This window comes from Mercenaria mercenaria, chromosome 5 (assembly GCF_021730395.1).
Source record: "Mercenaria mercenaria strain notata chromosome 5, MADL_Memer_1, whole genome shotgun sequence".
NCBI classification, from domain to species: domain Eukaryota; kingdom Metazoa; phylum Mollusca; class Bivalvia; order Venerida; family Veneridae; genus Mercenaria; species Mercenaria mercenaria.
The window spans coordinates 36,007,805-36,023,370 of NC_069365.1; the positions used below are offsets into that span (position 1 = coordinate 36,007,805).

Sequence of the window (15,566 nt, forward strand, 5' to 3'; positions counted from 1 at the left end):
AAATAATTACCATTTTTTTCTACGATCCCTTGGCACGTCATTCAGAAATCAGACGAACTCCGTAACGTTTTCCGGGAACTCCGTAACAGTTATCAGAAGAAAACATGACAGGTTATCAGAAGAACTCCATCCTTCGTGTGACACTTCCTCCCCCGTGGCATTGCATAAAAAGTTTTCTGTATAAATTGAGAAGGTCAAAATAATATGTCCGATGCTTGGGTGCTTCGTAAAAAAAACCCGCAAGATCACTCACACTTAGGAGTATTCGCGACAAAAAAACAACAACAAAAAAAAAAAAAAAAAAAAAAACAAACAAACGCATACTTTGCAAACTTTTTTTCAATTATCCATTTAACTGAAATTATGCAAATCTTTAAAGAGTAGTGATTGGTTTAGATTTTACAATTTGTACGCCGGCAAAAAGAAATGAAGATATAGTAGGTAAAACTTTAATTAATGTGAACAAATTCCAGTAACTATTTGTAAGTGCCACTCGTAATGGTCGGTACTTACCGGCATTTAGCCGTTTTGTTAGACGACAACGATAATGTTGCTTTGATTTTCGTTAGCAGTTTAGCCATGTTTCCAGAGTATTTTTTCTAGAAAATTGTTCGTTTTTTTTTGTACTGAAAAGGTTCAAATACATGTACTATAATTTGGTAAGAATATAAGTATTTGCTTTACTATTGTTGAATATTCTTGACATGTAAAATCAAGCAATTATGCTGTATAACTATTAATTAGTTACGCGCCATTCGTACCCCACCCATATCTGACTGTTCGCTAATAAGTTTGTTGCTGGTAAATGACTACTACAGTTTTCTAGATTTAGGACAGCAATTGTTTAAGTAACAAGGATCGATTTTCTTTGTATTCAAGCTGTGTTTGTATATTTTATTACGTTTAAGACCTCAGTTGTCGTTTGCTTATTGTCAAGGGAAGTAACTGCTACAAATTCTTGTATATGCCTTGCATAGTTATGCCCCTTTGTTTCACCTTGCTTAAATTCACTATTGTTACATTTGTTAGTATTGTGTTAAGAAGTTTAAAGATTTTAAACATTAATTAAGTTGTTTTGACATGTATAATAATTTACTAGGCTATAATAGCATTATACATGTATTGTGACTTATTTGCTAGTACTTATTCATGGTTTTGTGTATTTTCAGTCAATCGTAACATAACGAACTGGACATAACACCATGCAACATGATGTAATAAAGATCATCTTGAAATAGTTACGCATTGTCAATTTGTCTTGATATTTGAACATTTACCAGCCAGTACATCATTGACAAATTATAAACAGTGAAATGGAGGAAATGGATGACGACCTTAGCCGAAAGAGAACTTTAACAGAGAAAGGGCGTGAATATACCATGAACTTGAAGAAAGGGGAAAGAGAAGCGAAGCTTAACAGATTGAAGAAAGAGAGTGATAATTTGGAACAATTGTTACAGTGTACATTAGATCCGCTAGTAATAAAACAGTCTCATGCAAAGTGGCTTCAATACTACGAAGAATTTATTGAGGCTAATGAGTGTTATCAACAATTCTTATCTCCTGATGAAAAAAAGTCTGACGATGATGCATTGAAATTATCCTATGAACAATTGTGTGATTTGAAAAAACGTGTTGAACAATGGTTTTCGGTGAAGATGCAACAAGCCGAAAATAAGACTTCTAAAACAAGCCCCGGAAGTACATCTAGTGCGGTATCTCGTCATAGTTCAGTATACAGCCAATTATCAATAGAAAAGTTAAAAGAAAGTCAAAGGAAGATAGAACTATTGACAAGAGCCGCAGCTTTAAAGGAAAGACAGAAAATCGAAGAAGAAAAGTTAAAACTGAAAATAAAAGAGGAAGAGTTAGAATTATCCACTGAAATTAAAATAAGTGATGCTAAAACCAAGGTTATGGATGAATTAGAAAAAAGCATACGTATGGATGAAAATATTTTTGAGGAGAGCAACTTACCATTAAATCTTGATGCTCCAGAGTTCAAACCAGATATGGAAAGGGTTTCACCTCCACCAACGCTACCAAAGTCTGCAAACCCTCAAATGAATAGTTACATGAAACCTGAGTGTACCTACAGTACCACTAACATTTACAGTAGTAATGAGAACGATGGCCTACATAGGGTGACGCGTGAACTGAATAAACCAAAGTCTGAAATTATCAAGTTTGAAGGAAATCCTATGGACTACAACAGATTCATTAGACAGTTTCAGACAAGAGTGTTAAATAACACTGATTCGTATGATGAGCGCATGATATTTCTTACTACAGTTTACAACTGGTGAAGCACACAAAATAGCTTCAGGATATTCACACTTGAGTGCTGAAGTAGGTTTCACAGCTACAATGAAGGAATTCAAAGACAGATATGGTGATCCCGATGTGGTAGCTAACGAGTATGTTAAAAAAGCCTTAGAATGGTCCGTCATAAAAGCAGACAATCCAAAAGCATTAGATCAATACTCTATATTTTTAAAGGAATGCTTATACGCAGTTGAGAATGTGGAAGCGGCTAGGGTTCTTGAATACTCTGAGAACATTAAGCGCATCATCATGAAGTTACCGTATTACCTGCATGAGAGGTGGCGCACAATAGTATATGAGTTAAAGGAAAAGAATCGCGTTGTAAAATTCAACAACCTTGTCTCATTTGTACAAAGGGAAGCTAAGAAGGCCAACGACCCATTGTATGGGAAAACGGTGATGAGTGTGGAGTCGCATAGTACACGTGCGCCTACGTTGAATCAAAGGAAGCCGTATAGAAGTTTCGCTACAAATACAAGCAATGACGAACATAGAGAGTTACTACCTGAAACAAGTCTATCCGAACACGTTGTGCAGTGTGTGTATTGCAGCGCTGAACATTCGCTGAATTCTTGCCAGGACATCACCAAACAGCCACTTAAAGAAAGATACCAGTTCTTGAGATCAAAGGGTTTATGCTTTGGTTGCCTGAAGCCAGGGCATCAGAAGTCAAATTGTAACAGGAAGATGGAATGTCATATCTGCAAGAGACCACACCCAAGTATTCTCCATGTGGAACCCACGGACAATGAAAAATTTTACACAAAAACGGCTGCAACGTCTACAGGGGCTGGAATTCGTCAAGTTTTGCCTATTGTTCCTGTGAAAATTAAATCTAAAAGTAGTAGCAAAGTTGTAGAAACATATGCATTTCTTGATACTGGTAGTACATCAACATTTTGTTTTGAAAGTTTACTTAGTAAATTAAATGTATTAGGGAAAGGACATAAAGTCACAATCCAGACTATTACTGAAAGGCAAACGCGAGACTGTCTTGCTGTTACGGGTCTAGAGATTTTGTCTTTAGATGAGAATGAAGTTATTGACTTGCCAAAGATATACTCTCAGACAAAGTTGCCGGTAACAATTGCAGATAGAATAACAAAGTCCGAGTTAGAAAAATGGCCACATTTGAAAAACGTTGAATTACCTACGATTGATCAGTCGAATTGCGATGTTGAACTCTTGATTGGCGTCGACGTACCTAGGGCACTGGAGCCTTGGGATGTTATTCCCAGTGTTGACAACAGTCCGTTTGCGGTTAAGACCCTATTCGGCTGGCTGTAAATGGTCCCATAGACTATAGTGATGTTGATGCTGAATGTTTAAACGCGTTTTCAGTGACATGTAACTTCATTCAGACAAGTCTTGATCAGCAAGTTAGAAATAATTTTAACCTTGATTTCAGTGAACGCGTAATTGATGATGTTCCGGAACATTCTTGCGAAGATAAGCGATTTTTAGAGATAGTGGCAGGATCTGCAAGGTTTGAAAATGGACACTATGTAATGAACTTACCATTTAAGTCGAAAGACATACAAATGCCTAATAACAGACAGGTAGCTATACACAGACTGTCATTACTAGGAAAGCGTTTCAAAGGTGATGCAGAATTTCAAGGACAGTACGGTGATTTCATGAATAAGATGATGGAGAATGGCTATGCGCGAAAGGTTCCAAGTAGGGATTTGACACAGAACGATGGATGTGTTTGGTATTTGCCGCATCATGGTGTATTCCATCCAAAGAAAAACAAAATACGTGTTGTATTCGACTGTGCGGCACGTTTTCAAGGAAGGTCCTTGAATGAAGAATTATTGCAAGGTCCGAACCTTACGAACACTCTTATTGGAACATTGATCAGGTTTCGCGAGGAGCAAGTTGCTATTATGGGGGACATAGATAGCATGTTTTATCAGGTTAGGGTCCCAGAATGTGATGCTAGTTTGTTACGGTTTCTATGGTGGGAAGATGGGGACATTAATAAACATATTGTTGAATATCAAATGATGGTTCATTTGTTCGGTGCAAGGTCCTCGCCGAGTTGCGCGAATTATGCATTGAAAAGAACTGTACAAGACCGTAGTGATGACATTGATGAAGAAATAGCTGACACTGTTATGAAAAACTTTTACGTGGACGATTGCTTAAAATCCGTTGATACTGTTGATCACGCGAAATCAGTTGTGAAAGGTTTACAAAAAGCTTTGAGTCAGGGCGGGTTTCACATATCAAAGTGGTTGAGCAACAGTCGTGAGGTAATGCAGGCAGTTCCTGCTAGTGACAGAGCCAAAGAGATTCAAGATTTAGACCTGGACCAAGACGTTCTTCCCATTGATCGTGCACTTGGGGTGCAATGGAATGTTGAGTCCGATATGTTCTGTTTCAAGGTCCACCTCAAGGAACGTCCACTTACCAGGAGGGGGATGTTGTCTATGATTAGCAGCGTGTATGACCCTTTGGGATTCCTGGCGCCATTTATGCTTCAAGCTAAGAATCTTTTGAAAGATCTGTGTAGGTTAGGTCTAGGCTGGGATGATCCTGTCCCAGAAAAAGTTGTCGAGCGGTGGTATCTGTGGCTAAATGATGTTGAAAAGCTATCCGACTTCAGCGTTACTAGGTGTTTGAAGCCATCACTGTTTGGAAAAATTACTTCCGCTGTCCTACATCATTTTTCTGATGCCAGTGAAAGTGGATACGGAATTGTCACATATCTCAGATTAGTAGATTCAGATGAAAGAGTTCATTGCTCATTTGTGATTGGAAAATCGCGTGTTGCGCCGTTGAAACAGGTCACAATACCGAGATTAGAACTTACAGCTGCTACAGTTGCTGTTCGCACAGACAGAATGGTGAAATCAGAAATTGACATTCCGTTGAATGACTCAGTGTTTTGGACTGATAGTATGTCGGTTCTTCGCTACATTATGAATACCACATCAAGATTTCACACATTCGTAGCTAATAGACTATCGGTAATTCATGAAGGTTCGAACCCCGACCAGTGGCGGTATGTGAGCACGAAGCTCAACCCAGCGGACATAGCTTCCAGGGGTATTCCAGCAACTGACCTCTCGAGGCATTGGATTGAAGCACCAGAATTTTTGTGGAAGTCCATATTACCGGAAACTACCATTCCAGTATCAGATTCTCTACTTGATGATGACCCCGAGGTTAAGAAAATAAACTTCGTGAAATCAGTTACAAACAATGTTACTTTTGAATCAATTGAAGAGGATCCAATTCACAAACTAATATTACACTATTCTTCATGGCTAAGACTTAAAAGAGCAGTAGCCTGGATACTTAAGGTTCGCGCAAAGTTGTTGCAACGCGTAAAGTGTAAGTCTAGTTCGCAAAGTCATTTTTCTGGTGACATTGACCGTGGTTGTCCTGACATAACAGTTCATGACTTAAATCTAGCTGAAATAATTGTCATCAGTTATACTCAGAAAAATGCATTCCCAGAGGAAATCGCGACTCTCGCGTCCGGAAAGTACAAATTGAAAAGAGACAGTTCGATAAGAAATCTTGACCCTGTTCTTGATGATGGACTTTTGCGTGTTGGAGGTCGTTTAAACGAGTCATGTATGCCAATTGAAAGCAAAAATCCTATCATATTGCCAAAAAACTGTCATGTTTCTAGTCTAATAATGAGACAAATTCATCAAGATCTCAACCATGTTGGTCGAAACCAGATGCTTTCGAAATTAAGAGAAAGATTTTGGCTGATCAATGCACCGTCAGCTATCAGAAAAATCATTTCAAAATGTGTAGTTTGTAGACGACAGCGAGGCAGCGTTGGTGAACAAAAAATGTCCGATTTGCCTGAAGATCGAGTCACGCCAAATGAACCACCTTTTACGCGCGTAGGTGTGGATTACTTTGGACCCTTTGAGGTTAAGCAAGGAAGAAGCTATGTAAAACGTTATGGTGTTATTTTTACGTGTTTAGCAAGTCGAGCTGTTCATTTGGAAGTTGCCGCGTCTCTAGACACTGACTCGTACATCAATGCATTACGTCGTTTTATTGCTCGTCGCGGACAAGTGACAAAAATGCGGTCTGATAATGGAAGTAATTTCATTGGTGCCAATAAGGAACTCAAGAAAGCGATTACTGACTGGAATGTGTGTCAGATTCATGACGCAATGTTACAGAAAAACATAGATTGGCAGTTTAATCCTCCAGCAGGCTCGCATCATGGAGGCGTCTGGGAACGAATGATTAAGACTGTACGTCAAACTCTAAATAGTGTTGTGAAGGAGCAAACTCTTAATGATGAGTCCTTACATACTTTGTTTTGCGAAGTTGAGTCTATAATCAATGATAGACCAATTACCAGGAATTCAGATTCACATAATGACCTTGAGACGTTAACCCCGAATCACCTTCTTCTTATGAAACGTAAGCCAAGTTTACCTCCAGGAATCTTTGCGAAAACAGATAATTACATCAGACGTCGCTGGAGACAAGTTCAGTACATGACTGATCTGTTTTGGCATCGGTGGACTCGAGAATATTTACCTCTACTCCAAGAACGTCAGAAGTGGTGTGACGTCAAAAGAAATTTATGCGTTGGTGATGTTGTCCTAGTTGTAGATTCTAACGCGCCAAGGAATTCGTGGTTGATGGGTAAAGTAACAGAGACTATTCCAGATAGATTAGGCCATGTTAGGCAAGTGAAGTTGAAAACTGTGTTCAATACGAGCTTGGTACGTCCAGTTGACAAGCTATGCTTGCTTCTTGAAGCGGAAACATAGATTGCTTCACTGTTCTTAAGGGGCATAATAATCCCCGTGAAACAATCTTGATAACAAGTAGTATTCAATATCTTGTAAATTTTTCTAGTCAGCAAGAGAAACAGTTTAATTATTGAAATCGATATAAACTAGTCTAAACTGTTGTTATAGAAGAAAATTGAACTAGAGTGTGTTGTTGTTTCAGAAGAAATTGAACTATGTGTGTTGTTTCAAGAGAAAATTGAACTACTTGAAGGAACTACCTTATACATGCATGTTTGTCTATTGAACTATCTGATATGTTGAACTATTGTATGTTGAGCTAAATAACTGATGAGGCATTTATAGCTTAATTTTTTTTTTTTTTTTTTTTTTTTTTTTTTTTTTTTGAAGATATTTGAAAGGTCTTACTAGAGAATTACTTGAGAATTCATATGTTGTAAACTTTAGTTGAGAATACAGTGTATTTTGTAAAATACCTTTAATGTCTTTAAATTATGCACATGGTTCAAACCTCAAGAATTTATTTTTGCAAATTGAGTTACTGTATCTTAAGTTTTGAAATTGTGTTGAGTAATTGTGTCAGATGTTATCTTCACAATTAAGGGGCTGGGATGTAAGTGCCACTCGTAATGGTCGGTACTTACCGGCATTTAGCCGTTTTGTTAGACGACAACGATAATGTTGCTTTGATTTTCGTTAGCAGTTTAGCCATGTTTCCAGAGTATTTTTTCTAGAAAATTGTTCGTTTTTTTTGTACTGAAAAGGTTCAAATACATGTACTATAATTTGGTAAGAATATAAGTATTTGCTTTACTATTGTTGAATATTCTTGACATGTAAAATCAAGCAATTATGCTGTATAACTATTAATTAGTTACGCGCCATTCGTACCCCACCCATATCTGACTGTTCGCTAATAAGTTTGTTGCTGGTAAATGACTACTACAGTTTTCTAGATTTAGGACAGCAATTGTTTAAGTAACAAGGATCGATTTTCTTTGTATTCAAGCTGTGTTTGTATATTTTATTACGTTCAAGACCTCAGTTGTCGTTTGCTTATTGTCAAGGGAAGTAACTGCTACAAATTCTTGTATATGCCTTGCATAGTTATGCCCCTTTGTTTCACCTTGCTTAAATTCACTATTGTTACATTTGTTAGTATTGTGTTAAGAAGTTTAAAGATTTTAAACATTAATTAAGTTGTTTTGACATGTATAATAATTTACTAGGCTATAATAGCATTATACATGTATTGTGACTTATTTGCTAGTACTTATTCATGGTTTTGTGTATTTTCAGTCAATCGTAACATAACGAACTGGACATAACACCATGCAACATGATGTAATAAAGATCATCTTGAAACAGTTACGCATTGTCAATTTGTCTTGATATTTGAACATTTACCAGCCAGTACACTATTTTCCAAATATTTATTTGATCCAATTTTAACATTTGTTCAACTGAACTGTTCTTTTGTTGTAAAACAGAACTAAATCAGGAGAGGGACTGCACAAAATGAGCCCTTAGGTTTATTTATAATGATGATTCGGCAAATTCTGTCATCGGTCTTCGTATGCCAAACTTATCAATCTTTACGTCATCCCTCTGATTCTCCCTGCACAGTTTTTGCAAGTTACAAAGTACTCTCTCCTTTGTTATACTGTTGAGGGTACTTCTACTGGCATTGCATTTACCTGCGGGACTTTTATTAAGCAAGAGAAATAGGAAAATGCCACAGGGACTTATAAATGGGTGCACAACTTTCTTGTTCTAAGAAAGAATTTGACCTTTATAGAAAGTCGCATTGTCACGACTAAGCAGTATGCCTTTCAAAGCTTTACCTGGTCGTTTAAATTGTTTTGACTGATTTTTTGACAGCTGTATTTTATCCTAAGTAAATTTAAGTTCTGTTGAGAAATAAATTCTTTTAATTTTGGCGGGTGATTGTCCTACGTAATGTGACGTCTTACTGCTTAGCCGCATATATTCATGTCAGTTCAATAGGTAGTTGATAATAGTTGATAACTGATCCTAGCAAAAAGATAGCAGTGTATGTTTCATGAAAGGTAAGGAAAACCACCTAGCTCTTGTATTTAATGGAACTCTGTATGTTGTGCGTTAACGTCTGCAGAAGCCCTTGTGATACGTTTGTGACCGAGACCTTTGTAACTTTTGAATGACAATATTGTTTTCATGGTAGATGGAGGGCAATATGTGTGCGTGCGTGCGTTTACATTGAGAAAAATACTTTATGTTTGCCTCACTGAGATGAATTCTCGTGAGCAAACATCAGATCCCTATCTGAAAGGTCAATGTCACACTTGGCTTAGTGGGTTCGGCAAGAGTCATCTTCGCACCTTTGAAAAGTCACAAAAATACACTAAAACATCTAGAATCTACAACGTAGCGAAAAACGTTATGATGGAAGAAAATAACGAAATCAAAATACCGGTAATGCGGTTGTCATGCCCTATCGTAAAAGAACATTTAGTATATTGTGAAATTTAAACATTTCCCGTTAAAATATCAAATTATGCACTTCCTTATTTCTATTAATAGTATATATTCATTTTTTTAAAAACTACGGTGGCACAGAGGTGACATGCACTACTCTTTCTTTTTCATTTGCACTTCTCTTCTTTTATGTCGTTCCCACGAGATACTAACTCGAGGGAACGACTTAGTATATCGTGGTAACGAGTTACTAAGTCGTGGGAACGACATAAAGAAAAGAGAAATGCGATTAAAAAAAGTATGTCATTGAAAAAAAGGAGTAGCGCAATAAAAAAGTAGTATAATAAAAAATAAAAAAAGAATAGTGCAATAAAAAAAGAGTAGTGCATGCTAGCTATGTCGAGGGAACGAGTTAGTTATGTCGTGGGAACGACTTACTATCTCGTTCCCACGACATAGTAAGTCGTTCCCACGGCATAGCTATATATAACTCGTAGGAACGACATAAAAAAAGAGTAGTGCATGTCACCTCTGTGCCACCGTAAAAAACGCATCTTTCATGTGTATTTTTCTTACTTTTTAAAAACGGGCTTTGGTACTAAAATGAATACGTAATTTAATACTACTGAAATTTTGATATGTTATTTATGACCGTCCCCTCAATTTAAGAAATTTTCTTTCAGTTGGAAAATAGTAAATGGCGGGTTCATGTGGGGTTAGCTCCTTGGTTCAGTATATGTAAGACATCTGTAGACAAGATGGAAGTCCTGACAGATTGTTAAAATTAGAAATTATGGAAAACCAAACTGGAAAACCAAAGTAACTGATTATTGACTGTGATTATTGATTTGGTGTCAACTAAAATACAATACTGCTTATCACGATACCTATACTACTGATGAGTGGGCACTGTATGGAGTGGGTGTAGACGCGATTTTATAGATACGGTACACATACATGTAATCATGGAATATATTGGATAAAAATGTTTGAAATGCGAGATATCTTGAAGTTATATTTAGGCCTAACTGTTATACATTGTTTGTAGTTTCAGGTATTACATATTAATAGAACAGGGTCGTTATTTCATGTATATGTCACCTACACGTACGCCCCCACATTAACAATATCACCTCCAAGGCCAATAATACCCTCCGCTTCATTAAAAGAAATGTCAAAACCAATAACACACAGGTCAAAGAAACTGCTTATAAAACATACGTCCGTCCCCAGGTTGAGTACTGTTCTACAGTCTGGTGTCCTTGGCAGAAATATGGTGTCCTTGGCAGAAATATTTAATAAATAAAGTAGAAATGGTCCAAAGGTCAGCTTCCCGTTATGTAAAAAATGACTAGAGATACAGCAGTAGTGTCACAGACATGATCAATACTCTCAATTGGAAAATGCTCGAACAACGTAGAAACCATGCCTCCCTGATCATGTTCTATAAAATAAGATCCAACCTTATAGTAGTGGATAACCATCAGCTCCTCCCTACTAGAAATCTTAATTATCTAATCCCACATTCTAAGACCGACTACTATGCTACATCCTTCTTCCCGAGGACCATCAGGCTATGGAACAGTCTTCCAATATATGTCCAGTCAAGTCCGAGTCTACCAATTTTTGTTGGTAGACTTGACTCATGCTCTCTGTAGACAGATGTATACTGTTTTTAACCTTAGATCTTTAGATCTTTTATCTTTGCAACATATGTATATATGTGATATATACTTTTAATCCCCATGCACATAACATATCTTTTAAACTAATAACTGCTCCTGACAAGCTTCTGCCGAGTGTAATCAGTATTGATTTTATGGCAGTATGAAGTTGAAGTTGATATGTAAGTTGAAATGTAACTCCTCAATGTTTGGTTTGATATTAAGACATGTGATTGTCGCCGATAGTTATCCTTTTCAAACTAAACTGCAGTCGTTCTTGGGCTCGCCCGATATGGATTTCCTCGACAGCGTATATCCCGTATCCTGTCACCAACAAGCAGTGTAACTAATAATATCAAATTGATAGTCGCCGGCTAATGTATCTATTAGTCGCTGGCGACTATATTTGATAAGCTCTAGGATTTTGTTCAAGATGTAAAACTTTGCAGGAAAACATTTTACAAGAATATATCACGAATTATAACTGTTTTCAAAGTACAAATGTATATGTTCATTGTGTACATATAAATTAAGGCTATACTTGAATTTTATGGCCTCTTAAATGTTATTTGCACAACTTCTTTATATTAGCATATAGAGGTAATTTGACACTAAGCCGTTAAATGATAGAAATTTCTTTCTTTCTTTATTTCATATAAACAATTAGGCCTACATATGCAGACATCTTTTTGCAGAACTTTAGAGCATTTCTGTAATGTGAAAACTATAAATAGTTATCAAAATTATCGAGATGTTATATAGCTAAGAATACTAGTATGTCACGAATGAGAACAGTTGATCATTTGTTGTGCTCATAGTACACACTGTGGAGCTAGCTATTAGTGCATACTTGGTAATCCATTAGGTGTAAATATCAGTTGACCTTATCTTTGCCAAGCTTCCTGTACTAGCCAGAAAATTGATTCTTATTCATTTTGTAAATGCGATTTTAAATGAATGATTTTTTGTTTGTTTTTGTTTTGGCTTTGGTTTAACGCCATTATTCAACAGTATTTCAGTTATGTAACAGTGGGCAGTTAACCTAACCAGTGTTCCTGGATTCTTTATCAATACAAACCTGTTCTCCGCAAGTAACTGCCATTACTTTGAAAGAACTATGGATGTTTGCTTGAAATAAGACTTTTTTTCATTTGAATTACATTTATTTGTTCATTGAAATTTTGGGATTTCAGTAAATACATTAACGATGACAACGCCCAAATTCGCATGTAAAATGCATACTAAAACTGTCGGGATTCACCTGTAAAATACATACTGAAAATGAAACTAGAGTCTATGTATAGCGTACAGAAAATTGTATACACCTTGCCGGAGTTTGACGGAAAGCGGCGAGGTCGAACATGTGACTGACGCAAAAACAAAAGAAGGATTTTAATAGCTAAAGTATAAGCACGTTATGGAATGATGTTAATTATTTGGAATTCTTCTCTTTTTGCATGCGGATGATACTTTTAAGCAGCTAATTTGCGAAAGAAAAACAGACACGACATTCGTAAGTAAAGTTTTTAACAGTATGTTCGGAATGATTTACACTTGAGAGATTTGAGAATTGTTACTCACTACTGAGTTGTTTAAAAGAAAGAAACAGCCGTTCGATATTTGTGCCATGATCTGGATATTAAGGTTCAGTATTTTAATCACGGGGAACAAACCTTGTATTTCGTCGTAAAACGTCGCCAACAGTTAAATATTGTTTTAATCGTGCTCAAGAGGTCACAATTTTGGCTCAATCTTTATGAAACCATTTCCCTCAAAGTCTAGGTCAAATAAAAGAAACACATGAGAGGCCACATTTTCTACTGGATAAACAAGAGAACTGCTTAATAAAATCTAGGTCAGCTTAAAAAATATATTCATTTGGGGATCAGAAACTAGGTCACTGGGTCAAATAATAGAAAAGACTTGTTAACACATTTTCTATTTAATATACATGAAAAGTCATTACTCGTACCCACCTCAAGCATAATACATTTTCAAAAAGCATATTTTTATGAAATCTAGTTTATGTTAAAATTAGGGTCATCTGGGATTAAAAACTATTCAACTACGTCATATCAAAGGAAAATATTGTCAACACTACAGAGGTCATATTTTCTGCTCTATGTACATGGAATATGTAAGTCTACATGAAATTTACATCAACTTTAAATGTTGGTCATCAATTACAACACCATATCATAGAAAAAAACTTGTTAAAAACATAGAGGCCACACTTTCCATTTGATCTACATAATACATGGATAAATATCTAGTTCCAAGAACGCAGCGCCCTCAGAACTCAAACATAAAACGTTGTCAGATTATATGTTTGTATGAAATCTACATTCTGTTCAAATTAGGGTTACCTGGTATTAAAATCTAACCAATATGTCAATTCTTAGAAAAACAGTCAACACACATGGTCATCTGGGGTCAAAATCTAGGTCAAATCATAGAAAAAAACGTTGTCCACGCTCTCGACGTCACATTAATAAACTAGATTTCACATTTTACGTGATCAACTTTAAACATGGTCAGAGTGAATGTCTTATCAATTAAATATATTCTAATGGATGAAATTAGATTGTTACAATATAGTGAATAAATAAGGAAAACACGACTTTGTCTCACTAAGTCAAATTCAGTCTATTGAAATTATCTTTGAATTGATTAGAGATAATTTCATGCTATCATTTTTCTCTGACATGCAGGTAGTCAATATCCTCAAAGATATTGTATAGAAGATCGCCGAAGTTCGGAGAAAGCGATACTGACGATAATGATGATGACAATGACATGAAAGCAATCGGCGACAGTCTAAGTAATTGCCTGCGAGAAAACGGATTCGGCGAAGAAAATATAGACAACGGCGCTACAGGGCGAAAGAATGTTTGTACATCCAGTTGGAGTCCATGTTCTCCAGGCAGTCATAGCAATTTACTTGAAGAATACAATGAAAGTTTGCAAGACTTTGAAAGAGAGTCAGACTCTGATAATGACCACGATGTTGACGAAGAAGATGACACATGGGCTGTTTTTGAGGAAACACGAGAATTATATAGGCATGAACTATCACAAAAACATCCTGATTATTTGAAACCTGTATCGAAAGAAGTTGGTATTCAAGATATTAAAGCTGCCATAGATGAAATTCCAAAGCCTGAAGATAACAGTACAGATCAGGTAAAGGACAAAAGTTGTGCTAACTGTTGCATTAAGAGAAGAGTTGAAAACGTGCTGTCCTTCAAGAAAGGTCAGCACATAAGACTACCGGGAAATTCTTTAACTTTTAGATTTGGCAGAAAACTTCGGTCTGTTTACAACCATCACGCAATTATCAAAGAAGTTAATAAAACATGTGGACATAAAGTGGAAATGGTTTTGATTCATTTTACTAAAGTAAAAAAAGATATAAACATCCATCAAACAACCGAAATATTTAATCTTGAAAATGATGAAATATTTATAATTGACTATTTGTATCCTAGATACAGACCCGACGATATCGTAAGAAGAGCGGAATCGATGCTGCCGCTGAACACACGCGCAAACCGACACAGAAGGTTTAGATCATACAACATATTTACTCGCAATTGTGAGCATTTTGCATCATGGTGTGTTGTTGGAGCAGATGAAAGTTTTCAGGTGCAAAGCGTTCGAAAAGTCACTGCGAAAATTCTTACAAAAACTGCCGGTGTGGGATGCAAAACTGCACGATTTATAAACAGATTCTTATACAACTCGGCAGATGAAATTGCATCGAAATTCCATTCAGGACTATATCTTTCGGGTTTTGTCCTAGGATTTATAGCTCTCGTCTACCTTATTTACTGTATCGTCATGACGAAAAAACACCACACAAAATATAAAAAGGGCGAACTTTGCAAAGCGTGTTTCAAAAGGGAAGTTATCACCTTATGGACACATTTTGGAGCATTTGTTGTAACATCAGGGATATCATATATTTTAGTTAATTTTCTTCTTCCATTGTTAACTCCAACAGGTGTTGGAATTCCTTTATTGATTATCATTGTCTTGCTGTCTCTAGTGTTACAATGGGGTGTAGCAAAAGTGAGAAAAGTTTTGATGTCTCCGTATGCTTGTGAGGAAAGTCCAGTTGCAAGATTATCAGATCTTAATGTCGGCAGTATGATTACATTCAAGTATTTTGGCATACCACATCATGCTATAGTTACCGAAGTACATGAGGGTAATGACGAGTCAACTGTTGGTTCAATACGATGTGTACACTATGGTTTAGAAGTTGGAACATACTTCGCACAAGGAATGTAATGGAGGAGTTGATACATGTCAACCTGAACAAAACACCGAAACAACTTAAACTGGTAGATTGCAAGCATTTACATAGATTTCCAGG

General features: G+C 36.4%; 2 protein-coding genes across 2 annotated transcripts; both read left to right on the forward strand.

Annotated features, from left to right (window-relative positions):
- The first annotated feature begins 2,367 nt into the window (after window positions 1–2,367).
- LOC128557293 (uncharacterized) lies at window positions 2,368–3,612 on the forward strand. The gene has a single exon (XM_053544529.1). The coding sequence runs from the start codon at window positions 2,368–2,370 to the stop codon at window positions 3,610–3,612; it is 1,245 nt and encodes a 414-aa protein (XP_053400504.1).
- A 254-nt stretch (window positions 3,613–3,866) lies between these two features.
- On the forward strand, window positions 3,867–7,085 carry LOC123526866 (uncharacterized). The gene has a single exon (XM_045306114.2). It carries the CDS (start codon window positions 3,867–3,869, stop codon window positions 7,083–7,085), a length of 3,219 nt encoding a protein of 1,072 aa, XP_045162049.2.
- Window positions 7,086–15,566: the final 8,481 nt, after the last annotated feature.

Bases quoted from the DNA above. Each gene is read 5' to 3' on its own strand.
- LOC128557293 (XM_053544529.1), top strand. From the start codon at position 2,368: ATGAAGGAATTCAAAGACAGATATGGTGATCCCGATGTGGTAGCTAAC.
- LOC123526866 (XM_045306114.2), top strand. From the start codon at position 3,867: ATGCCTAATAACAGACAGGTAGCTATACACAGACTGTCATTACTAGGA.